This window comes from Cuculus canorus, chromosome 12, assembly GCF_017976375.1.
Source record: "Cuculus canorus isolate bCucCan1 chromosome 12, bCucCan1.pri, whole genome shotgun sequence".
Lineage (NCBI taxonomy): Eukaryota > Metazoa > Chordata > Aves > Cuculiformes > Cuculidae > Cuculus > Cuculus canorus.
This window is the reverse complement of record NC_071412.1, coordinates 21,473,504-21,501,376: the sequence shown is the minus strand read 5'-3', so window position 1 is coordinate 21,501,376 and position 27,873 is coordinate 21,473,504. Positions and strand designations below refer to the sequence as shown.

The following is a 27,873-nucleotide window of genomic DNA, read 5'->3' as shown; positions in this document are numbered from 1 at the left end:
AATTACATTCACTACTTTTCATGTTCTGGAGGGGGAAAAAATACCCCAACTTTGTATCTTTACTTGCTTACTTCCAGATTTTAAGGACTTCGGAAATTTGAAGTTACCCTAGAGAATTTCAGTAGCTTTCAGGCAGACTAATTCTCCATTAAATCACTGCCTAATATAACAGATGTCTTACCTGTAGCGTTACACTTATGACAAGCTTTGACTCTTTCCTCACATTTACTATATTACACCCTTGGAACTTACTGAATTAAACATACTACCTGTAGGTTACCTTAGGTTGCATTTCAAGTAGAAAAATAGTTCATCTGGAATTCAGCAATCATTTTGATCCTGAATCAGAAATTCCAGCAAAAACTCTTGAGTGCACAAGCTACTGAAACCCAACGCAAATCTCTAGAAGCGCTTCTGTCAGAATTTAGAAATAAGATCCGCATCTTGGGATTTCAGCAGCAGTCGTGGAGACTGTACTATGCAAGAGCTGCCCCTGCAGAGGAAATATCACCTGAACCAAAAGCCACAAGTACTTCAAATGTAACTAGCTGTGCCTGTAGACAGCGACTGACAATGCAGTACTGACCTGACAAACACTGACTTCAAATACCGTAGGATACTTCATCCAATAAAACGATAGTTCATATGCAAATTAACTCTTCAGAACAGTAGAAAAAAAAGGTGGATAAATCAGAAGCGCATTTAACGCAGTATTACACTTCTGACTGCGTGGAAGAAGCAGAGGTTTAGGGAACACTGTAAGAACCACGATACATCCAGAGACATCCACAGGCCCTCTGCTTCCAGCTAATCAAAGGCAAATCGTAACCTGAAGAACATTTTATCACCTGCTCAGGAAAATGCTACCAGTGGTGTTCACCCAGTGCACTCACCTTCCTGTGCTGGATGCAAAGTGGATTTACAGAAGCCTGTGTGCCATTCCTTATTGTAAATTACTACCATCATATTGTCCTGTGCTTCCCAGAGCAGAGAGCCCTAATTATGTTAATGTTCCTCAACACCCTTCAGGCTTTAGGAATTTTTTCCTTGTCCCTTCCATGGTCCTCCTTTTCATCACAGCAAACGCGATGATCCATGCTATGACACCAAACTGTCACCATTATTACTAAAGGAGCGTCAAGGCACTTGGAAAACAGGACTTCTTATTATTCTATTTCCCCAGGGTCACACCTCCTTTATTTTACAGTTCCGACTGACTGAGGACTTGGCTGGGGCACGGCCTCTCACAGGAGATGCATGTGCAGCTTTTCTCACCGCCCAGCTCAGCCAGACTGAGGATTCAAAATGCAGTCTGATAGTATATTGTTATGATTAAAAATGTGTTTTGTCAAATCTGGGATGAGATGAACACCATATCCTTCACGAACATCCCTAATCTCATTACCTAACTGATCAATGACCAATCCCACAAAGTGAGAGGCCTTCGCCCTCTTAAAATTTCAAGACTATAAATGCAGTAGCAGGTGGACTCAGAGCCACCAGAACTGAACTGCACCTCAGAGCAGCGCATGCCAAAACCTGAGTGGGCTGAGGAAATTACAGTTTAGTTTGAGAACCTGCTCAAGTGTAACATTATTGTATTTCCCAGCCAGTGTTGTAAACACACCTATGGAAGGGGTTTGATTCTTTCACCAGTCTAAGCATCTTAGAGGAATGCTCTTCCCAAATTAGCCCAGCTGATTTCCAATAGCGGCCATACCTACAGAGCCATGACAATTTCCCAGCAGAAAGTCTTTACAGTCCATTTTATAGATGTTCATTTGCAATAATCGTATTTTTAATGCCTCTTATAAGAAACATGTGGAACACCGGTGGTTTGATAAAAAACAATCTACCAATAAACCCCTAAAACCCGCAGATAACCACTTCTCAGATCTCTCAAGGCTAGCAGAAAACGGAGCAGCGGCCAAACCAAACATCATGACACACTGTGTACGTCTGCCTGGTTAGTATGCTCAGCTATTTTAATCCTTCAGTGCATTTTGGAAGCCTTTAATCAGAGATGTAGTAAACCGTTTGAGTTTTACAGTACATGGTAAGTGTAAATATTAGCAGCTTAAATGATTTGGGCTTCCGTTCTTTGTATAAAATCTCTGTCTGAACATCTGTGCCTGTGAAGATTAAAAGGCTAAAAAGCCTGGAAATAGAAGACCTTTGTATTCACAAATCACTGAAGGGAGTTACAATGCCTGGAAAGCTTAAGTGCCCCTTCAACCAACTTTGACCACATCTGAAGAAACTTTAACGTTATTTAAATAGTCTAGAAAGTAAACAGCTCTGAAAAAAGTTCAGAACCATTTTTGTGCCAACATAGCTCAAAGCTTGCTCTGAGTTTGGCTAATCCTTCTCACACCAAGACCACCTCCACCGTGCTCTGTCAGCCTCGCGCTTCAAGGCAGAGGTTTCTTCCCATCTTTCCGTGAGGCCAAGCCGTACTGAAGGGAGCAGATGGCTCACTCCTCACCTTGCTGCTACTAGTTCTATATGATGACTCCTTAACTGAGCAGGACTTACAGTCAGGTAAAGATAATAAGCGTCAGAGCCTCACTATATCACAAATTACGCTTCTTTATTTTAAGATACTATTTCCTCATCACTGATGATCATCTGCGACCCAAGTCGCTCAGCCTGTGCTCCCTAGGCCTTTCCCAGTCAATCATCTCCAGCTGTGACAAAGCTGCTGCAGTTCGATTGTGTTTCTACACTGAGAAAAATACTTTGCAATCCACATGTGGTGGAAATGTGGATTTTATTTGCAATAGTAATTGCGATAGTACCTCCCAAGATCTCTCGGTGAGTCACCCACCCATCACTCCAGAAGCAGAGAGGATAAGCTGTCATAAAATAGAAAGCAACATTCCTTAGCAGAAGAACTCATCTGCGAATCCAAAAAGCTTCTCATCTTTATCATCACTCTGATCCAAAGTCTGGGACAGAACTAGCATGCAATGCTCTGAATGAAGATGAGGAGCTTATCTACAACTTTGTAAATTCACCAGCTCTGGAATCCAACTAGAAAAAAGATCATTCCATTTTTTTTCCAGATAAATACAGAATGAGCTTTAAGCCCCTCATGCTCCGAGCTTAAAGAAATCAGTATTTTTAAACTTTAAAAAATAAATTAATAAATTCACTGGTCCATTATAAAGCAGGTTAATCACAACAAAAACATTGGCCTTGATTTTTCAAAGAGCAGATTTGCACCAAACATCATATACTTATCCTGCCTCCTTTCACCAAACAAAGAAGAATTTTATTGCCTAATCATTTCAATTCACACGAGGGATAGCGAATGGGTAACAATGCAGAGACAGCAAGAAAATTCTTTCAGCGGTTGTTTTAAATGTTCCGTTTCACTAAAAGGCTAATTTTAAAGGAAAAAAATTTGGTATGGACTAAATCATTTCTCCTGTTTCCTCAAGATCAGTGTAATTAGAATAGCAAGGTCATTAGCTAGAAAGGCTCTATTTTATCAAAGATCCAGTGAATGCAACAGCACATATATCTATAAAGTCAGGCAACTGTGCTGAAGGCAAGCAGATATACTGACCCGTGGAAAACTGCCAGAGTTTTCAGTTGGTAATGGTTTACGGAACTGATGTGTATGAAAATTCAATAATAATGGACAGGAGCAATACCACAAACAAGAAACGGGGTGGGGGGAGTGCGACACCTGCAAACATTTTTCAAGGAACACACGTACAGATAATGTTGTGACTAAGCTGCTCTAGTAAAATCCAGTTTAGTGTACACAGCCAGGAGGCCAGAACCACAGTAACTCCATAGCGGGGCTGTCAGCAAGAGCTGAATTCCAGCTCAGCAAGTCCTGACAAGTCATCCATTTCAGTCACTGTTGACCTTAGGGCAGAGCTTTGTCCTACTTGGATTCCAGGGAAGAACACAGCCTTCCGTTAACATGCTTCTGCTTCTCAGGATACGCCAAAGCAAGGTGGTGCCCAGCTGTGGTGGAGATCCCTTGGTACTCCTTAGAACCATCAGGCATTAGCCCTGGTGTCTTGGCCAAAAGCCAGGCTGAGATATTACCTACCTCATCTTAATCCAGTGTCCCCCAATGTCTGAAGTATGGAGTAGACTTGCTTCACGCTTCACATTTTACCCTGTTACCATGTGCTCAGATGTATTGGGCAGCTGCATCCGTTTCAGTTAACAGAACAGGGATTTCTATGGGGTGCAGTAGGGTAAAAGAACAATGGAAAAGAAGAAACACTACCATCCCCTGTCGTTATTGCAACATAAATGAAAGTGTAGGATCACATTTATACACAGAATTTCCTATATGAATCCTAAAAATGATATCATAGTCAGATTTAACAACCAAATTCTTAGCAATTCTTAGGGTTAGAAATAGTAGTCTTGAAGTTATCCTCCTCTCTGTACACTTTCCCTCTACCTTCCCACTTCCATCTCCATTATCTTCTTTCTACAGCCCAGCAAAAGGAATCATCCCAGCAGAAGGAAGCATTCCCAGCATCTTAAGCCTTTTGCAGTAGTGCAATGTATTGAAGCAAGCAAGCAAGATCACCAGGGAAGGCAAAGATGGAAACACAGAAAGGTGAAAAGAAATTTGTGGCCTACTTCTCAATTTTTTTTAGAGACAGAGGAGAGAAAGACAAAAACTATACTCCTAGTGGGAAAAAAAAACCACCATAAAAAAACAACCACCACACGTCTTAAGAGCATATACATCTTACGAGTATATTCATCTCAAAATTTCATGTAGTGTAGTCACAGTCACCAGACACACCACGGCCTCTCACAGAGACACTGTGTGCCTGACAGCAAGAGATAACACCCGGGTCATTTCTTCTTTAATTTATAGCCAACATAAAGAAAGAACACTAAGCCCAAACAGGCTCAAAGCTCTTCAACAATACTGGAGTATCCCAAATGAAATCCTTGTGAAAGTAAATCCCGATACTTTTGAAAATTAGTTTAAGTTACTATATCACATTAAAGTCAACGTTGATCTACAACTGAGTGACAAAAAGATATGCACAAATTCAAAGCTGCTCTATCGCTTCAATGTTAATATTTAATGCTATAATAGAAGGAAGATGTTAAATAAGCAATATCAATGCCAGAAATTCTATTTGAACAAACTTTACTACTATTTACATTACCAATTTTAGTAAAATAAACAAGGCATAAATACGACTGCAGCTTACTTTCTCAACACAACAACAAATGATTAGTTGAAACTCCACCCAGGAATGACTTCTGAAAAATTGGGAACACAGACTTCAGCAGCTGTCTGGGAGGAGGATGGTTAAATTTCATAGCTTAACCTTCTGTTCATCACAGTATGACACTCATCAGATAAGGTTAAGTAATATTTATTCAATAAAATAAGCATGTGGAGGGAGAACAGAGAGCTTGACAGTATGATGAGCAGCAGGAGGGTTGTTCCTACGTCCAGCACTGATGGACAAGGAAAGTTAATTGTTCAGATATTAAGATTGATTTCTGTTTAACTAGTTTTAGACAGCTTGGTTGATTTTTAAATGGAAGTGGAAATTATTTGGATTCACATAACATCTCCTCCTTTTTTGCTAATATTGAGCACTTTGGCCTTATGGAAGAGTACACTTCATCTGTAGAAAATTCCAGAATCACCAAATCTCAAAGCAGATAACATTGCCCAGTCAATTGTTTTCCCCAAAGAAGTTATCTTAGTAGCTAGTGTTCAAAAGATTGTTCTGTTAGTAGTCAAGCCTAAGTTTCCCTGGAGCACCAAAAGAAGGGAAACTCCAAAGGAACAGCACTGCATTTAGCTGGGGGAAGGGGCGGGGGCTCCAGAAAGCAGAAAGACTACAGAATATACTGCAAATGAGGAAAGAAACAAAACCTTCCCGTTTGGCCCTGACATCGCCCAGGTCTTAAATCCACTACCAGCACTTCCCTGCTACAGAAGTAATTTGGATTATTCTTCTAGCTCTCAGTCCAAAGGCTGCCACACCAGAAATGGAATTTTGTGTGTGCTTCGGAGTAACCTGCTGAGCTCTACTCTTACACATTTCGTTGAATAAATTCTCCTTAAACTTTTTTTTTAAATTGCTGCTTGTTAAGATAAACATCTTTCTTCATGTTAAAGTCCTAAACGCACGCCACTAAGCCAAGAGTAGTTAAATGGTGCTTTAAGTAGTTCTAATATACTGAAGCTAAACAGAAACTCCTACAAATAAGACTTATGAAACTACAAAGAGATTTTTGTTCAAAAATCTTCATTATGTCAGTCTCTCTGAAACCAGCACGACTTTAAACATGGACTAAAATAAAAAAAAAAAAGGAAGAAACAAAAGATGAAAATCTAGCAAGATTTTAAAACAAACAGAAAAAAAAGATTTACTGTTGTTTTCAAGCGTTCTCAAGTTCAGTTGGTTGTGCCTCAGCTGAACTGTGGGTGTCCAGAGGCAGTTACAGCTGGATTTCCCCCAACTGCTTTGGGGATTGTCCTGGGTTTTATTTCATTTTCCCAAAAGTTTTAGTGTAAGATAAGTTTTTAGGCTATCTGGAAATATTTTAATGAATTAGCCAAAGAGCCAAACCTAATTCTCTAATTTTCTTTCCCCTTCCATAGCTTTCACGCAGGGTGCACAAGACAGAACCCAAACATCCTCCAAGGCTGCACATTCAAACATCGATCACACATACATGCTTAACTTTAAGCTGCAAAACAAACACACAAAAGGGATTGGGGTATAAGCTAATGTTTCATTAGAATCCAGCTCAGTTTCAACATACTGTACCCTCTGAGCATGTATATGAAAGTCACCAGACACCACTTCTGTTATTCACCACACTATCATAATCAGGTATTTCTCATCAAATCCTTCCTCCTCTCCCTTTCCTCCTGCACAGTCAACCTCCTCTCGTACAGAAGGAACCCTGCCAAACAGCAGAGCCGTGCAGAAATACACGTGAAATGCTGGCGAGGGATGCCAGCAAACACACGTCCAGGTTACTGCATAAAAAGAACGGGAACAACTTCCAGAGCTACAAAGCTGAGAACTCACGCTCAGTTAGCAATCTGTCTGCCTTGGCCTTCAGCGGTACTAACAGCCCCTGGTGTCTGGATCTGATACCTGGGTCAGAAGGTTTCTGGAAAGTTTAATAAATACAGCCTTCCAGTCTAAACACAGTTTGGCATGAACAGAATCCTCTCCCGTAGAGTAATCCCCTGTAGTGTAAGAGAATGAGAGTGACAGACAGCTTTGGAGGCCGTACGAGATTGTCACCAGGAAACTTCTGCCTCTCTTGTTTTCGGTAAAAAGAACAGCTCTGAGGTGGTTACCGTGCCCCTTCATGCCCTGCCTTCAGTCCCTCTAACCAGTACAGAAGGCACTCCAGACCCCTGGCATTTCTCATTCAACTGAAAACAAAGAATCTGATTTTATCAAAATGAATTCTGGAGCTTCACAGAATGAAGCAATTGTTTCTCTGACTTACTCTGTTTTAGTTAGTAGATTTTTTCCCCCTAAGGCTATTTGGAGGCTGGATTGCAGCATCTCTCCACTGTCAACGTTACAAAAGAATGCCTAATTAGAGTACTGAAAAGGGAGCAGCAGGATGACCATCTCAACTGCACAACAAAACAGAAGAGATCTAAAATAGGGAAAAACACTATGTTGTGCTCATGTTTAGAAGAGAGCACTTGGGCAACTTGAGAAATGCTGCAGACTGGACCATGCCGGTTTCAGACAGCATCATTACTGACCTCATTTAACTTGTCTCACAACTAAGCTGCACAAGCAGTTGAACGTGACGGCTACGTTCTTCAGGAGCTATGACTATCAGGCAGCTTCAAGTTTCCAGTCCATACCTATGGAGCTATTGTCCAAATGCTTTTTTCACCCTAAAGACAGTGGCATATGCACATAAAAAAGGAAACTCCAATAACTTGCCTTTTACCTTCAGTTTTAAAATAAAAATGCATCTTGCATCGCTATTTTAAAATCTGTGGTAAAAAGCAAACTTTTCAAAAATGTTGATACCTTTAATAATTAATTGGTTGTGTTTAAATACCAATTAAGAGATATGAAGAACATCAATATAAGGTTACAGTCTCTAAAGAGATAGAAGAGCATTCGAGGGGTCTCCCTTTCGGTCTCTGGTAGAATCAGCTATACCTATACATCATTCCTGACAAATGTTTTTCCAACACATTCACAGAGATGTCCATCACGGAAATTCTAAATGTTATCCAGACAATCAGATCTACCTTCTTTATATGCTTACCATGAGAAGTTTTTTCTAACATCAAACCCAAGTTTCCCTTGTCCCAGTTTAAGTCCACTTCTTCTCATCTACTCCACTCCAACAGCCTTTACACTGGACATACACCTCCCCACGAGCCTTCAAATCTTTAGACTAAACAACATGCATTCATTCAAACTTCCCTTCGAGTAAGATTTTAAACCTCAATGCTGCCCTCCATTTCTCTTCAAACTGTCCACTCCTTTGCTGAAAAGCAGTGTAAAACCCATCCTAAGTATTCCCGCAGAGCCCTCACTGATGCCGAGTAGGACGGAAGGTGTGGGGGCTTGCAAGCCTTCTCGGGCATCACTCCATGTTTCAGCATGGCTCTCACTGACATGAATTCTTGTTCGCCTTTATCTTTGATGATGAAAACGCTCCAAAGTGTCAATAAGCTGACATGGACCTATTTGTGACCTATAACGTTCCTTACAATTACTCAGCTCGTTAATCATGATGAGCCTCTTTCAACCAAGTATATATTTATATTTTTTTACAAAAACAAAACAACAACAAACCCCCATAAAAAACAAAAGCCACATTATTCCCGGAACTCTATTTAGATTGCATTGCTTTATGCATCTTACTCTAGGTTTTTTCTACTTTTTGCTTGAAGCATATAAAATCTGCATATTTCTAGTGCTTACCTTTCTGTGTTCAATTGAAGGCTGTGGGACGACAAACTGAAATGCCAGCACTGCTAGGGAACTGAGAAGTCTGAAAAAGCAAGCAGTGAAACAAAAGATGTAATTACCACTAATACAAACCATGCATCTACAACCTTTGACGGGGCTTCATACTGCAAGGACTTATTTGGCCACTTGAACACCATTACTAACCAAAACAGATTCATTAAACTGTATGAAGTGCTCTTATGACATTCTCTTCACAGCAGGCAATAACAGAGACACACACAGATTTTTCTGCTTGTAAAGCAAAAGCATACCAAGTAGAATCCATTGATAGTATTTCACATTTCACATTTCATTTAAAGTGAAATATTTTTGTCAGTGCAGGTTTTAACATCTCACCATTTGGTGTCAAACTGACAAACGCTTTGTAAGTGTTCTAAAGCTCTAAGTAAGAATTCACCCATTTGTGAACTAAGTCTGCTTCCAGCTCTGGCTCCTCATTTTACAGATGAACACCCCACCTCCAGCACGCAGGAAACATGCAAAGAATCACTGTGATTTTGCAGAAAATGGGGTTTTCCCCAGTTGCCTATCACTTGTAGAAATTGAATAACCGAACGGGCACACAAGATGGAAAGTAGCGGACACAGCTCACCAGAGACTCAGGATAAGCAGCCAAGCATCACCCCAGTCCCCACATCTTCAATCTGAAAGGAGTCATAATGGGAACCAAGCCCAAACAAACTTCGTTCTGTCAAGCTGCACCACCCCTATGACTCCCAGGAGCCCATTAAAAGTTAGGCTCGGTTAGCTCAGTCTTTTGTTCGCTATAATTTGCACTGGGGACTGGTCTGCCCCCTTCTATCAAGGCCCTTCATCAGAGAATGCAGAAAAGTATGAGAAGCAGGCTCAAGATATCTTTATTTCTACCAGGAGTTTGACTTTGCAGTCTACAAAGACTATGCTTTAGACCCTCTACAAAGGGGAAAGCTGCTAACGATTTGCTGAATTTCAATGCAGAAGTAAAGCTGATGGATTTAGACACAAAATGCATCTGTAAACTAATGGACCAGACAAAATCCAGCTGTGCTTCATGCTCTCAGCTCCTTCCTTTGCTCCCTACACAGTAACCCTTTTAAATATTTCTCACTGTTTCAGGTACTTTCAGAGACAGACCTCCTAAGCGGAGAACAGTTTTTTAATACTAAACATTTCATTGCCACCAATACAAATATTGTTATACTAGGGAGAATGGTTTTTCCTGTTTGCTCTTGCTAACATACTTAGGTAAGTATCAATTGCACGTGCCCTGTCATCACCTCATCACCATGGTCTATGCCCTTCTCTCTCAAAACAATAAAACATTCAAAAGCAAGAAAAAGTCATTACTTCTTTACTGCCACACCAATTTAGAAAAAAAAACCAAACAACTGAAACACTTTAAAAGTCCATTAGAAGGAAGTATTATATTTCACAAAGCTATCATTTGTGACAAAGGAAAATACAGAGGAGGAGGAGGAGGCTGTTATCAGAGTCAGCATAAGGCACAATACAGAAACCACAGCAGGAGTCTAAATGTGTGGTTCAGAGCAAGGCCCGGTAACACGGTGGTGGGTGGAAGCCAAAGGCATGACTGAAGAAATCCATTTGCCAATCACATCGGAAATTAAAGGTGGGAATAGAAACAGAATTAAGACCTCCAAACTGCAAAACAACAGTATCAGGGCTGTTTTTAGCTGACCTACATATGCCTTCTTAGAGTGCTCAAGTGATCTCCTAACTACTGTCGATGAAAACATGTCAACTTTCAAGCAGGCAGAGCACACTCTCTGATCGACCCATCCTACATCCTCCGCAAATTATATTTAACTTCCTTTTCAGAATTTTCCTACCCACTCCCTGCTCCCTTATTGTTTCCGCTCCCTATAATCCCTCAGAGCACGTGAAAGAAAGTTCAGACTTTACATAAGGAAATTAATGCTTTCATCCTCATCAGGACAGGACTTTCCTGATCAGTCTGAAGATCTACAAATTTCCATGCATAAATTCTTCTGAAATCACACAAGATGGGGAGGTCTGAACTGAGTAAGAATGGGAGGTTTGAGCTGAGCGAGAACTGTAATCTTCAAAGCAAATTACTCACCAGATTAATGTTCTCAGTTCTAAAATGCAAACTTCCAGTCTAAGCGCGATTACTCCGTGCCAAGCTTTTCATGACCATTCTTTAACGAGGTTGCACTGTAATCACTGTATGTACGTGTTCAAGGACAATGAAGCTAGTTTTTAAGTTCGCTTTTGTATCTGCAATCAGATCCTTCAGAAACAATGGTATCAAGCTACTATTTCAAACCCACAGGAAAGGTGCCAGGAATATTTAAGCTATCCCGAGGTAAGCCTCTAGCTTCGAATCAGTGTGTGGCAATTGAATATTTTTAATGTTATTTCCCTCAGTAGCTTGCTTTGGCTAACTCCTCTGGACTAAGCTTTTTTATTTGTCGCACTTGTCTAATGTTAGGCTCCCAAGATATAGAAACAGGCTTCCCCAGTTTCAGTGGGTTTGTTTCAGTAAAAAAAAGTATTTTACTGTGCAGAAAAGCCAAAAAGAACAAGTGCTCCTCAAAATAAGGCAAAGCTTTTCAAGAATACATGAACAGGTCAGATACCAATCACAGCTGGTTGATGGCTCTTTAATTCAGGCCTCTGTGTAAGAACTTCACTGGTTCAGCCCATGGTCTTATAGTTACAGCACTGTTTGGAGCAAAGAACCTGGCTTACAGCAAAGCAGGCTTTAAACTGTCAGCCTATCCAAGTTTCAAAGAGCAAACATGTTCTTTTGCTGGAAATACCAATTTCTCTTTAATGGGGGGACGAGGCGTACAGAGCAGAGCAAAGCTGCATTAGATCTAGCTCAGGAGAAGCATGAAAAAGTTTGCTATTTAACACCTCATTTAGGAACACCTCTCAGAAGCTGAAGGGTACCAAAACAGATTTCTCCAATGGCTGCTGTCCCTTAGTAGTTAGCTGTATTTTGCAAAGGGCTACGAGGGACAACTGTGGATTCTAAAGACGAGTGAAAATATTTTAGCTAAGTGATTTGTAGTCATTAGTGTAGCATGGCTCTTGCTTTCTATTCCCGATTTCCTCTCAAATGAAAGCCCACCTAACAGCCTAAGTCGGCGACAGCTTGGGAGGAGCTACGCAGGGAGAAGTTTCAGCAGGAAAGATAACACAGGTGGTGTCAGTAACATGTGACAGATCCATTTTGAAGTGGAATCTGCCCTGGCATATTAGGAGAGTGCCTGAATTGCAGTTCAAAGCTTGATGTCAGCAATTCACCAGAAGGAAGGTTAAATCAGGGGTGTTACTGACAGTATCTCCATACAAATGAAAGAGCACGCAGCTGTCATTCCTCGCAGGAGGTCAACTTGTGTTCCTGTCGCATCACAGCTGCCTGCTTTCCGTGAATCTGCTTCCCAGCTACAGAACTGGACAGACCAGCTTAGAAACAGTTGAACGTTTCCTTTGTCAGGAATGCCGTTTGAAAGGTCTTTCCTATGTTTGCCCACTGGCAAACTGTTTCAGGAATTCATTATCCACATCCCTGAATGAATTGCAGCACAGGTATTAAAATGTATATCAGCAACTTAAGCCCAGTGTACAGCCTAATAAAAAAAAAAAAGGACTTTCCAACAACATATGCCACCACATTGGCAGGCCTAACATACTCTAAGCATAAACAAACACTGAGAACTTTCTTTTTTTACTGTCATCGAAGAATGCTACGTCTGGTATGCACGTACTTCATTAATTGGTCTTTGGATTTTTATTTGTCCTCTTATGATATGAATGCTCTTAACACCAAAGAAAGAGACAACAAAATTAGATATTTACTGCAGTGTCTTAAGGGCATATTCAATAAGATTTTAAATGTTTTTATAGCATCACTTACCTCAAAGAAACTATTAAACTGTCTACCATGATCCTTTAATGCAAGGTGACTTCACGTGAGAAATACCTCTTCACTGTGGTACAGCACAATGCCGATCACACACAAATCCTGCAGAAAGAAAAAACACTGCTTAGTTGGTATCTTCCAGGATGTCTACGGAACTGGATGTGGGCCTACATTAGTCATCTCTACCTCAGTTCTTGGGAATCTACTGCAATTCGACCTGGCGAGCCAGTGTACATCCAGGAACAGGCTGGGCACACTCCATTTTTTTGCACAGGTCTCCAACAACGCCAAAGCACTTTGCTAAAAGGCCATGGGGTGCAAGATCTTGATTTGATGCCCAAGGATGTAAATCTGATGTTAAACCTACTTGGTTTTTTATCTCACATTCCTGACATGTCCCTTGCAGCTGTACCTAAATCTTGTGTTAATAGAATTCATAGAACTGAAACTGGGTTACCAGTCTCTTTTGTACAGTAATACTATCAATACATTCTCTGTTTTGTGAGCAGTGCAAGGATGACTCTGCTGGGAGCGCTCGGACAGTCTGCAGATAAAAATTAAGAGCAGTGCTGCTCCCTCTGTATTACAAATGGCAAACCCAGTGACAATGAACTGCCCACAGTCATGGAGGAAATGCAGGGTTAAACAGCACTCAGTATGAATTCAAGTGATCCTTATTTCTCAGTTAAATCATTGCATCACAACTACTACAAACACACAGAAGCCCTACCAGCCCTTGAGGGGGCTGTTGTTTAGGTACACTTTCAATTGTTTGTAAATACTCTCCAACATTCAGACATCCAGGAGCAATTATTCTGGTGAATTTGTAATCATATATCGGACACCTAAAATGCTGCACTGGAAATTTTCAGGCAGGACAAAGATCCTTGCAGGAAGAAAACACAATATGAATCAAGGGGAATGGGGGAAGGAGGGATGAGAGGAAATAAAACACTATTAGGACTGAACCTAAATCCCTACATGTCAGAACTTGGTCTGCATCTTGCCATTTACAAGTGGTTACATGCTGAAATGCAGCGGAGTGAACAGAAACAAGAGAAAATTGCTGTTCAAAGATAAAGAGCTCTCAATTTCTGTCAGTTAGCCAGATAATTAAAGTCTGCCCAGAAAGGGACAAGCCGGGTAGGAACTTAAGAAATGTGCAGTTAGATAAAGTACAGATCCCGCCGTCAGAAAATGTGGACTGTTTGCAGGTAACTGAACAAGCAAAATATTCCCTCATTCTCCCTGCCTCCACAACTAAAAATCAAAGAACAACAAATTTGTTTTAGGAAACCACAAAATAATTCTAACAACTTTAAAAGAAAATTCCTCTCTTTTAGTTGTTTGATCACCTAGCTTTTTAAATGGAAAGCATTAAAGCTGATTCCTTTGGAAAGTATCATGACAAGAGTTCTGCATGTGACAGGTTTGAGTTAGGCCTGGGGGAGAAAGCATTAAGGCTCAGCTAAGCTCCATCCTTTCTTTCTGCAGTTCCACAGTTGTTAGTAGAGTAAGAGGCTTTCCCAAATGTATACACTAATTCCTCTGCTTAGTGTCATACAATCGTGTTTTAGAAGATGGGCAGCGCTTCTAAAGCCAGATTTTTAGTGAAGATCTCCAGCAACACTTTTCAGAATTTGAGCACAGAGCTTCAGAAAAAGGCCCGCTCTTTCAAACGTTGGGCAAGTCCACAGATACAGCCCTAACACAAAGCCTTTAGATCCCCTAGGATACTATTCACCAGCAGACACTTTGAAGGAAACAAACGTCTTGCTTCTAAGCCTGACTCTTAATTACCAGACATATCGAAGCGACCGCCTTTTATACTACTTACTGAAAACGGAGGGTGTGCATGTACCATGGATTGTGACCAGCATGCCTTCAAGTTCTTATCATTCTGGGTTTTTTTCCAGATGTACTCTCCTCTGTTTTTTTTTTTCACTCCACAATAATCTTTTTATCCAACATCCTCATATGGAGAGACACAACCTCAGCAGAACATTGTTATGGGATATAAACTTACAGAAAAAGAAATGTGCACTCCCCTAATCCACTTTGTAAGTGGCACTTCCTTTAAAAAGCAGAAAAGATACTATTATAGATGTAGCTTTGAAGAAATGGGGGAGGGACCTCCGGTGTTTCTGGAGATTGTTCTTGAACTGAGTGCTCAAAGTCCACGCAGATGTTTTCAATCTTTCAGTTCGTCTCTGCCCTCATTGTCGAGGGCAGATTGTAGCACAAACTCAACTTTCAACAGTATTTCAATGCCTTTTTCAAAACACTTCTTACTGCAACTCTCAGATGCGTTTCTTTTGAAATACCATTTGTAGCACGGAGTGTAAAAACTGCTAAGCACCTAAGTGAATTAAGAGCTTGTTTCAAAAATTATTTAAGTGCTTAGGTGCTTACAGCCTATTGAAAGAAATGTCATTTTGGCAGCCACACTTTTGATATGAAAATGTGCAAACGTGACAATCATTTTCTCCTCCAGAAGATTCGGGGCAAAATGAATACCTGAGCTGGCTAGACAGTTAACACTAGGATTAAATAACATGAATTTTGGCACAGAAACTTTCAAAAGCCTGATGAGGTGTTCTATGTGCAGTAGTCTGCAGTCGCTGCAGTTAAGTCATGCAAACGTAGAAGTCAAATTACCTTCCCACAAGGGGCTTAAAACACTATCGTCCTATCTAGCAAAAGACTTTCCAGTAACCCTATTTAGAGTAGAACAGATATTAATATTTCCAATGCAATAACCCCCACTCCTGTACTTCAGCAGAGTTAGCACATCTTTCTCCACCGCATCAGAATATTTGACATTTCAGCAATCTTCCTCATTTTACCTCCACGGGGGGTGAAAACAAAACTCCTGAAACCGGGTAGGGGAAAACCCAAAAAACACACACAAACACAAAATAAGTCAACCGAAACCAACCAACCGAACCAATAAACACAGCAGGATAAAGCAGAACTCAAAACTCCTCTCCAAAACAACCATGGAATGGTAATCAAAGGGAGAGGAGTTTTATCGCATATAACATAACATGCAACAGTTCACAGAAAATAACACTGAATAAAAAGCCCGTGATTGAAGTCTCCTCCTCTTTCACACTGCAGGTAAGTGATCCCAACACCTTCAAACTGTTGCAGCCAGTCTCAGCAGTTACACTATGGAGTTAGGAGCTAATGATAACCATGCTTTGGCTTGTCACTCCCTTACACTTACTGCGAGGCTTCCTCTCAACGTTGCCTGCACAGCCTCCTTAGTCATCTCAGCCCAGCAGCCCACTCGCCGGCAGACACTGCAGCCCTCTGGCAGCAGGGCACAGACCAGTGTCTAAGTGAAACTGGGAAACAAAAATAGTCATTTGTACTGATTCTACTCATCTGTTCAAAAAGTTGAGAAATGAGGAAGAAAGTCTAGTGGGAAGCCAACAGCAAGATTTCCCCCTCAGCTCATTAACGTAAAGAAATGTTTTCCTATGAAACGGTTTGAAAATTGCAGAAAACCGAAGAATTGATTATCCTAACCTCTGAAATATCACAGGACCGCTCACATGCAGTTTTTCATGTGACTCTACCCTTTGTGTATTGTGAGTGGATGGTATTTCACTTTCATGAATTCCAATGTCATTTTAGCATCAACTTACCCTTCTTGTAAGTCCTGTCAACTCACATATACCCATACGCATCTATGCACTAACTGAAACAGAAATGCATAACATGCATATGCACCGGACCTACTGAAACAATCCCAGACACTCTATTTTAACTCACAAGGATGTGAGATACATCAGGTAGAAACATGCTAACTCAACAAAGTTCAGAACTGCTCTGAGCTTTTAGCCCATTTTATCTTGTTGACTTATATGTATAGCAAGCAAACTTAAATTCCCTTCAATATTTATGTTTCTGTTTAGATTAGGTATCTTGCCAGCTACTGACAATGATGACTTGAAGGCACTACGAAACTTGATCATCATTCTAAAGTTCTCTTTTTGTATTATTTAGGAAAAAAATCATTGGTTAGGAATAATACTTAGAATAATACTTAGAAATACTTAGAAATACTTAAAGGAAAAAAAATACTGTAGCTTTTAAGATTGCCTTTGAACCTGCTACCTGGCACATTGGTAAAATATAGCGTATCTATTATTTTAGTCGTTCACATCTATTAAACAAAGCTGAACGCAAGTCCTTTGGATCGCATCCAAAATTCACTACATTCACAAGACGTCGATAAAGAACCTCACAGCGCACCAGGTTTATGCAGCTACACAATTTGTGTACACATCCAAGAGCTTGGACTACATCTGCTGACACCTACCACCCCAGTTTTATCGTCTTCAGATATTCATAAACTACGTTAAAACATACACTCGTCTCTGAAAGCTGCATAACGGAGAAATCTAGCACTAGATCCAATGAAAAGTTCTGATGCTCACATGGAGCTAACATTGTCATTAAAACAGAAATCACAAGTTACTCCACCTAACCCTGAAGGTGCCTCTCTCTTTAAATGCTTTGAAAACTTTTAAGTTCTCCTGGGTGTGTCCAGAACTACTGCAGTCCAAGAAAGCTCAGTGCCTGACTCCAATCTAAGCTTGATCAGGCTCCAGAACTTCTCACTTCTTTGCCTAAAACCTCCCTCTCACACCTCCATCACAGTCCAGTAAGCACAGAGCCACCAGCACGCCTCTTGCATTCACAGGTGCAACTGCTAAGTGTCTTCTAAACATAGCCTCTGGGATCATCTGCTCGTGCAGAACAGCTGGGTGACTCACCAGTCCCCGCAGGAAGCCAAGAGGCACTCCTTGGAGCCACACCTTCCCCAGCCATCTAGGTGACGATGCCCACGTAGTGGTGCTTCAACCTAGAAGCACCAAAGACCTAAAGCACCTAAATAAAACAATAACTGTGAGATTGGGGGTCATCCTGGAGTAGCCCAAAACTTTGGTCCTATTTCTAGAGCTGTTTCTTAATTTAGTCATTGTTCCACTTCTCAAAGAGCAACTGCAGCTTATTTCTTTGGAATTCACTGGTGGAAAAGTGTAATCTGATTATTTGGCATCTAATTCTATAACATTTAATTGTCCTCTGAAAATCTAGGAGACAGACTCAAAGTTGGTGAAACCCATATACAAAATCTCCCAAAATATCCATTCACAAGATGCAAATTTTGGTTTGTAAAAATACTGATATGCTGGAGGGGCCACAATTTTGTTTTGGTCTTTGTTGAAGTACATACAAATCAATTAAAGATGTAATGAGGGTCGTGACACTAATCTTGTAAGTAGAATCATAGAATCATAGAATCAGCAGGTTGGAAAGGACCCACCGGCTCATCGAGTCCAACCATTCCTAACACTTGTTAAACCATGCCCCTAAGCACTTCATCCACCCGATCCTTAAACACCTCCAGGGAAGGTGACTCGACCCCCTCCCTGGGCAGCCTCTGCCAGTGCCCAGTGACCCTTTCCATGAAAAATTTAGAAAAGCACAGGGGAGAAGCAAAAAAGTGCTTGTTTATAGGTTGGGAACTGCTGACAAATTAGATATGACTCATAGGGTTTGTTTCTGGAATTTTTCCCCTAGATGCCATTTTTCTTAGTCTTTGTTCCCAACACTGGTTATGTTGTGGCTGAATGTGCACTAGTAATAAAAATATCACTAGAAAACACAAAATCAAACTAAGAAAAAAATTGAATTAATTGTTCCTTTTTACTTCTTTGCAATAATAGCCCAGAAAGACGACTCTCAAGATACAGGCTTGCAATGGGGTTTACCTTGAGTTTACATCAAGAGGTGGATGATGGTTCCGAGGACCTACCACCTTCTGCATGGAAACCAAGGATCCACCTGCCTCACCCAAAGAGTTAGAACACATCATATTTGAAAAGGTCATAGAAAACAAATATTTCAGCAAAGCTAATTGAAGGCACATGTACAAGGAAAGTACCACACAACATATTTCAGCAGTATAATCAGCGATTTCTTAGTAACGCAGCTGGGAGACACCCCTCTCATCAAGTCAAAAGCAGATATATTACATAATTATTGTGCAGTTAGAAGATACCTTCCTTTGGCAAAGAGTAAACATTGCTTTTCAGCCATCTGTTTAATGAGACAGTCTGTCTACCCTAATGCAAGCCTTTTCTCTTTTTTTTTTATAACTGCTTACCATCAGATTTAACTTTCACACTGTTGAATAACCCCTGTAAATACATGTCCAAGTATCAATATCCTCCATGTAGAAAAAAATGAACGAAATATAGGAGGCTGTGCTTCAGAGAAGAATTTTTTTGGTGGGAGTATTGGGCAACATTCAAAACCATACGAAGGTAAAACTGAAGATCAAGTGTTCCTAGTGACAAGCTACCCTTTGAAATAAATACTTCATTTCCTGGTAAACAGATGTGTGTATCATTAGCCTACACAGCTAACTCTGCACGGCTCCAACACAAACAGAAAACCTGATGTGAAACTGCCCATTCTCTAAATTAGGGCTGCTGTGCACTAACAGGACGATATAAGGAGCCAGCAACGCTCCGAGAGCACACAGGAACATTTCTAACAATAGAAAAATGCTAAACTTCATAGCTGTGATCTTCTAAGAAAGAAATAAAGAAAGCAAGTAACAGATGAATGCTTCACTCTACCACTGTCCTCACAAAAAAAAACAACCCAAAACTGAAAAACAGAAAACCAAAAAACCCAAACCTGGTGTCCCTGTCAAGGTACTACCTGAACACCTGCAATCTCAAAGCATTAGCTTTCACAAAGCTCCTTCCGTCCTGCTTGCAAGATTTCTGAAGTGCTGGGTTACCACTGCTAGAACACAACGGGGAGGAGAGTTTGCAGCGGAGGCAACATCTCCCTGCATGAGTAAAACCTCCCGATCAGTGCTTTCTGGGAATATGCATACATTGTTCCAGACCAGACACCTGAAAACCAGAGGGACACTCTGAAAACCAAACCAATCGCTTTTCAAACTGTTAGCCAACCTCTAATGGAAACCACCTTAGTCCTTAGAAGAGGATCATCCAGATTATCAGAGGGGACATCGTCTTGTCAGGACTCACTGAATACTTCCCTTCCGGGTAGCTATTCATATTCACTGTTGTCAGAGATGCTTCATTTTCTGAAGTAAAACCCCATGAAGCAGTGGAACAGACACTAACTGGAACATGTATCTATAAATACAACACAAACATCCATGAAATCACCATTAAGATCCTTGGGGCTCAATACCAAACTTTGGCTGCAGTGACTGTAAGGGCTTCTGTAGCATTATTCTTTGTGTACAGAACTATAAATGGGATAAAAACCATTCCCGCGGAACTGCAGAGATTTCTCTGCCTGTTACGTAGTTCTCTGGTTTGGATTAAGTGTTCTAAAGAAACACTGGCATTCCTCAAGACTGGAATGGGACTCTTGACACAGAAGAAAAATTTAAGACAAACAAGCAAACCTCAAACATATTTGTCAGTACAGGTAACAGCAAGGCAATTCAGTGTCAGTTTATTTGTCCATCTACTTACAAAGAAAATACATCTATAAATGGATATTCCAGGTCACAGCCAAATAAGAACCTCTCTCCCATGTGTTCTGGCAGCAAAGGAGGAAGGTCTTGGTAGACCAACAACTACACCATGGTGATTAAACGCAGTGCTGCATCGCAGACCACTGGCTTCCTGAACTCTCTGTAATGGAGATTAATGTGGGCATGCATCCCAAAATAACTCCCCAACTCCTTTTCTACACACATTTTCAAGGACAAGTGTTTTATCATACATTTCAATACTGGAGGGAAAACCAACAGCGGCAGTCTGCTGACATACATTTTTACTAACCCATGTCCAAAGAAAGACAGTGCTTTCGTAATAAGCATGATGGAAGCCGTCTTGCCTTCAGTCCTCTCCCACAGTCTGCAAAAACAACCACTTTATTTTGGCAAAAAGAAGATGCAATTCCCACCTGAATCGAGCTCCACTTAAATTCAAGTGACCGGCATAGCTCAGGTGTCAGTATTCCCACAACACAGCCGTCATGAAAGAAGTGGGCAATGACTTCAAGCCACTTTGTATTGTAGTGGGACGTGTCAGGGGCAGATGTGTACCACCTGGACAGCTCAATGATTCAAACAGCAGAGTGTTCTTTAACGTTCGGGAGATTTGGGGCACTAAGCGCTTTCTAAATAGGTGCAGTATATGAGAGGAACACAGGGTTTCAGCTGGCTAGTGGCCAGCTGCAGGGATGTAGAAGCTTCTCAGGAACTCGTGCGGAGATATGTTTTAGGGACACTTATTGAAGAATAAGTCGTGTCCAAAACAAACAGTGCTGTGGTACTATGGCATTGAGATAAATCCTAAACACGCCTCTGCTGAATAAAACATAACAAATCAGCTGCTCAGGCCTGTTCTGAAGGAAATGTCATGTACCTAATAGGAAAACTTGGGTGCCTTATTTTGAAGAGGCAGTACAGATAAATGTTAGATTCTGGACAGGAACACAGCTCAACATGTAGCTTAAGCATCTTGTGTTGTGGGTTTCAGAGACTGGGCTCCTGAAACATCTTGGAATGATCTAGTTATAAAAGATTGTTTAAATTGCTTGGTTCTCAAATAATACTATAAAAATCATGAGATTCTAACTTATTCCTCACCAAAATCCTCTCTGATGTGAGGCTCTCCACATCCTGGTACAGAAATGCAACAATGGAACTTGAGGATTTATTGTCTTCTTTTATGTTCCTACATAATGATGAATAACAGGTCTTACTGAGAGGTCTTACAACAGCATTGTGAAATCAAGCATTTCTTTCACAATTTTGAGACAAAATGCCAAGAAATTTAAACCCAACATAAAACAATAAACTATCAATCTCTGACAGCCAAGTGGAAGAATTACAAAAAGTCGTTTTGCAAATATTAACATTTGCATGCAAATAAATACAGGTATAGCTCAGAGAGCACAATGAAGAACTGTTTCATAGAGTTCTGTTTAGCTTTCACCCACAATAAAATGTAGATGAGGGCTCCAGCACAACACAGACGTTGAATAACCTCATCCTCTGGGCTTGACATATAAAGAATCTTACAAAAAATTCACTGTTAAAATATTGGATAGGCAACCAAGACAGCAGCATCAGGTGCCAATTGTGCCGTTAAGCTTTTACAATTTAAAGCAGTACCTTTGCAGAAATGCCTCTCCTCTTTACTGGAACAAGATAGTAATGGGGATAAAAAGGAGAAAGCTGTTACCCAGCTTTAATTAGCTAGGATGACAAAAAGTGGTATCGTTGTGCCTTTTTAAGTATGATTAGTGACAGCAGAAGAAACATAAAATGCATATGTTCAGAAACCCAGAAACAATTTCTCAATTCTTACCCTTGAGACTGAAGCCACTGAATATAATTTTCCTAAAGTTCTTATTCAGTTCAGACTTCCAGAAACAACCTAGTGCTTGTATTAATTATATCCATGTGGTGAACCCTTCAATCTCCTGTATTTTAAAACTAAACTGTAAGATCCTGTAAGGGTGGGGAGTGGGAACTGTTTATTCTTATCTTGTCAGTTTGAAAGGGATTTTAGACATCCTACAAATCTTGACTTGCTGCTATGCCCCGTGTGCTCTGGTGGTCTAGATCACAGTATTTCAGTCCATTTAATGTAAACTGCATAAATTGTTACACTCCTAGAGGAGATATCAGACACAAAACCACAAAAGATCATCATCCATTTGAGGAATCTCAGGCCATCAGTCACTGAGCACCAAAGCTGAAATATTTCACTTGCTACAGACTAAAATCTCCCTATTAGGAAATACATAGTTTGGCAGATGCCATCCAATGGCCTGTGAAGAATGAGTTTATGGTTGACAAGTAATGATACTAACCTTGCAGAATGACCAACAGCCCTTGACGCCCTTGCTAATAGCCTTATGCAAAAAACTAAACTAATGAGTCAGGAAGACTGCATTCATTTTTGACTTCCAGTCACCCCTTCCAGCACAGGTTCTAGTCTTGAGTTTTTCTTAGCCTATAAGCAAATCTGCTCCTGCTTTTAAGAGAGGTTTGCCTGACAGTAGGTCTAAGATCTGACTGTACAATCTAACTTTGTAAAAAAAAAATCAACTTTGCTACTTGCATAGTCATTCACTGGAACCGATGTGGATGAGTTCCCACTCTGGTACCTACAAAAGCCAGAAAGATTGAAGAGAGAAAACACTAAGAAATGCCATACTTCTCTCCAACTCCTGCATGGGCTTGCAAAGAAAGGCAGGCTGATGGGTTAATGGAAATCCCCTTCTTAACAAAATAGTGGAAGCCAGCAGCAGCTTAGTCACAGCATAGTAAAAAGGTGACTGTATCCTGCCTCCACTTTTAGCCATGTGCCGCTTCATTCGGGGTAAACTACTCTATTCACAATCCCATCTTGCAACACAGCAGTTTGGGCAAAATTATTACACTTGGCTTTGAGGGCCCTCGCACCTCACAGCTCGATGGCATACCTCGATTAAGAGGACACCAAGAGCGAGAAAGCACGACTGCCACTATCCAGCTCTACCCACTGACAGCCTTCTGGCTGTATCTAAAATCAGTGATGACTTCAGATTAAAGTATTATTTTCTGCCTATTTATAACAAATGTTTTAATGCATAAGCATCTTCACTCACTATCTCTGTTGATCAGATGTAGCTTAGAAGCGGTACTTAGTAGTAATTTCAGAGCTGGCAGCCATGCAAGTGACAATAAAATCCACTCTCGCCTTTCACTTCTATTTTCTGACCAAAATAAAAGCCAAATCTATTTTGCTTTATCAAACTCATCTACAATGCAGAAAAATTTGCCACCATCACACCATACTTACAGAACTTTTGTAACCACTCTTGCTGCAGCAAACCCATTCAAGTGGCTGGGACTTTGCCTAAGCAAAGCAAGAGTGAGGTATTCTGAATAGGGCCCTTATTGCATCAGGTAAAAAGAAATCAAAGGTCATCTCTTGGCAGTAGAGCCTGATCTTATTTGTGCTTGAGGGCAGGTTATTTTAGTGCACTGACCTTCACCTGACATCACTTAATGCTTCAGGCAAAATATCCATGTGTCTACAAACTAAAAAATGGGGACTTAAGTGAACAAGAGACTTCTTGAATTTGCAAGACAACAAGAACAGCCAATTACAAAGCACTGATAAAGAACACTAAGTAGCTCCTCCAACACTGTGGACTTCAGTTGCTACTTTAAATACCTCCCGTGCCACAGGCAGAGCATACAAGATCCCTGGTGATCTTCAAAAAAAAAATTACCAAGCTTGGTACACTGATTTTTTTATTTTAAATCAGAGTCTACTGCTGTTGTGCACGCTGCTTAAACTCAGAATAAGGAGCATTTTATACAGTGACTTGCATTCTTCTGCTTGAGTACTCACTGTTGGAGATAGGTGAAGACTTGCTGATGGAATGCAACTTGAATATAATCACTGTTTGGGCGCTGCTTGACACTGTGTTTCCTGGTTAAGCATAAAATCTGTATGGTCTGAGTAAACAGGACTTTCGAAAAGCCCAGAGCTTTGAAAAGCCCTTCTAAAATAACTTGAGGAGAACAGCAAAACAAAAAGCAGAATCAAACCAGCCTACCTTTCTAAACCCTCAATTGCCAGCAATATACATTTGGAAACAGTTTCTCCTCCTCTTCCATTTCAAAGAAATGGAAACAATCACAATTTAATCACAAGCAGCATGGCTCAAAAGAAGTCAGATCAGTTTCTGTCCAATTCTAACAATATGAAAGCAGCAAAGACATATTAGACCTTTCATGCCCTCATAACTCAAAACTGCATAGGAATTTTTTTCTCATTTGAAATATTTATTAATTATTATTATTTAAATTTTGAACGTGCTCACAAACTATCACTGTGCATTCAGCCCTAGTGTGATAAATTTGACTAGCAATAAATACAGGCAGAAGGGACAGCTTTATGACAACTGACTAATTAGAGCAGCATGGTCAGTGCCTAAGTAACAAACCTGAATCTGATCCCACAAAAATTGTAAACATTCCTAGGAGAAGCAACAGAAGCACTCCCAACTCCTTAAGGCCAATGTGAGCAAATCCCTGGACTGGGGGGGGAAGAGGGGAGGAGAAAGAAAGAAGAAAAGAAAAGAAAAGAAAAGAAAAGAAAAGAAAAGAAAAGAAAAGAAAAGAAAAGAAAAGAAAAGAAAAGAAAAGAAAAGAAAAGAAAAGAAAAGAAAAGAAAAGAAAAGAAAAGAAAAGAAAAGAAAAGAAAAGAAAAGAAAAGAAAAGAAAAGAAAAGAAAAGAAAAGAAAAGAAAAGAAAAGAAAAGAAAAGAAAAGAAAAGAAAAGAAAAGAAAAGAAAAAAGAAAAGAGAAAAGAAAAGAAGAAAGAGAGAGAGAAAGAGAGAAAGAAAGAGAGAAAGAAAGAGAGAAAGAAAGAAAGAGAGAAAGAAAGAAAGAAAGAAAGAAAGAAAGAAAGAAAGAAAGAAAGAAAGAAAGAAAGAAAGAAAGAAAGAAAGTCTTTTTGATGCACAATGTGTATTAACAATTACAAGCAATGTTTGAAGAAGCAAAGAACACAGGAAATCATATTTTAAATTGCTGCTTATCACTACAAAAAAAATCAAACCTGGCATCCTGCTTTAACCCCCATGTTTCAACACTTGAACAGCGTTTCCTGGGCCATCAAAGCAGAACAATACTAACAGTTAATGGTTAACACACTCTGTTCTCTTAAATCCTTATTGTTATGCTCTTCTAGTTAAGTTCTCAAAGGCCACATACAGACCCTGAAGATCTGCAAGGAGGTTTGCCTGCTCTTCTGCACTCTAACCCAGCGAACGCAGCTCCATGGAACTACAGGAAAATGAGACAGAGCTTTCATCGCTGCCTGATTAAGTAATTGCATCCATTCCATATAATTTATCACCCTTTTGGGCAGCTTGTGTCATGGGATGTCATTTTATTGTAATTATGCAGGGTGGGATTGGACGGGCTTTTGCTTCTCTTTGCCAATCTGATAAGCAAAATCATTCCTTCTCTTTACTTTCGTAGAAACTACATGTTTTAGATAAAAATAACCAAACAAAAATAAAAATATAATATACAACCAACTAATAGCTGCCTGATATGACCAAGCGAGGACTGCAGCCATCACCTTTACCATGGAAAAACATCCAGAACATCTGAAAACCTTCCAAATCAACATTTACTCTCGGATTATTGTCAACAGTTTTGCTGAATTTGCCATTTAAAGCTACGTTTGTCCTTCCACGCACTTCTCTCCAGCTAATCCAAATGAAGTACCAGGGGAATCCACTTGATTCAGCTTTTAGTCATAGGATATTCAAGTATCCAAGTGACGTTTTTCTCCTGGGGGAATAGTATTCCACGCTCACACGTATCCAAGTGCTGATCCAGCAAGGCCAGGCACAACAACTGTTTTCCACCAAGAAGCAAATTTCATAAAGAAGGGCTTTTAAAAAAGGTTTCATTATCCACCCTCTTCCAAAAACAAGAGCAGATAAAAACATTCCAACTTGGGTATCATGGCTCACTATGAGGGCAATGAGCAGGAAACCACACAATTTCTGCAGGACCTTACAGACAGTATCCTTAGGCTCACAGCATCTAACTTTGGGCAGCCTTCTTGTTGTGTTCTTCTATCTCACTCAGCCGTGCAGTCACAAAGGACAGACCTTGCCCCACCTCTTGGGCAAGTAAGGTCCAAGCTGTCCCGTCAGCCTCGCTTCTACATTGATGGAGACAATTCCACAGATTTGGAAAGATTCTGTTCCCTTCCAGGTTTCTCTGCTAAACTTCATTCCTATCCAAGGTCAGTACAACCCTCAGACACAGATAAAGTTCAGAAGCTGAAACTTCAGTTGTCACAAAAGATACCCCTTGAATTTAATAAAAAGTGAGTACTCTTAATTACTGTGACACTTTAAGAACTTTGGGTTTAGGAAAAAAGCACAATTAAGTAAGCAAAGGGAAATCAATAAAAAAGTAGTTTTAAAAAGTAGCTTCCTAAAAAACTGTTTCTCTCTACACTTGATCACATACAGTTATGATAACGTGTGAGTTTATAGCAGTCTTAAAAGAAGACGAATGCAGGATCACAGTTATGAACAAGCTGATGCTCTGCAAAGGGTTGAATTTTATCTACCAAGCCTTGTAATGTAAATATCTTTTTTTTTTTGGTACCCAGAGTCTCCCACAGGCCCCGGTTCCAGGAACCAACTATACAACAAGCATTAGCCCTGTTAAAAGAACAGGTTACTAACTCTTGTACTGTCAAAGAAAAGACTGCAAGCTCCAAGAGCACCGAAAACATGAAGTCAGGTACACTCATTTTAGCATTTCAGGATTTGTAAGACAATCTAATGCTTCGGGGGCAGATCAGTACCTCCTGATTTCTAAGCCCTCCATGAGGCAGCATCACACACTAACGAGCTGCTGTTGGGCCGCAAATGTCGCTTCTGTAACTCTGCTAAATGTCACCAACTGACCAGTAACATTTATTTCCAGATCTCTGAAGCTTGGCCATTTCTTTCCACAAATCACATGACGATGTTAAATATATCTGACGATGTTAAATATATCTATGCTGACAAAGCTTTCCTCCCTGCTCCTCTTATAAATACATTATAACTTGTCAGCTTGACTCTGTGTTCCTTAAAATTCACCACTTATGTTGTGAGGCATCCCCTGCTCCTGGTGAAAAGGAATTTCATTTTGATTTCTCTTTCAAGGAGAAGTGTGCTGAAGTGATGATATGGAAAGATGTTTGAGGAAAGGAGGGCTCCACGCTTTAGGCAGGGCTAAACTCCAAGATTACAGTCACATCAGCACTTGGAAATCTTCATGTTTAACACCAACTGATTAATGCAAATGAGGAATTTGATCCAATGCCTGAGAACAGTTGCGACTGTGTGTTCTGTCAAGTCATTCTACCAGCTATACTGGTAATCA

General features: G+C 40.3%; 1 protein-coding gene across 5 annotated transcripts in view; it reads right to left on the bottom strand.

Moving 5' to 3' along the window:
- THSD4 (thrombospondin type 1 domain containing 4) overlaps nt 1-27,873 on the bottom strand; it is a 262,813-nt gene that overhangs the window by 196,739 nt on the left and 38,201 nt on the right. For 4 of the 5 annotated variants that reach the window (XM_054077699.1, XM_054077701.1, XM_009555335.2 and 1 more), the window contains exons 2-3: nt 12,877-12,984; nt 8,943-9,012 (exon numbers count right to left, since the gene is read on the bottom strand). In XM_054077699.1, the coding sequence (XP_053933674.1) occupies nt 8,943-9,012; nt 12,877-12,905 (99 nt within the window). In that variant the 5' untranslated portion in view covers nt 12,906-12,984. Of the gene's footprint in view, nt 1-8,942; nt 9,013-12,876; nt 12,985-16,111; nt 16,230-27,873 lie in introns of those variants that run through there. The other variant, XM_054077700.1, reaches the window with a different exon arrangement.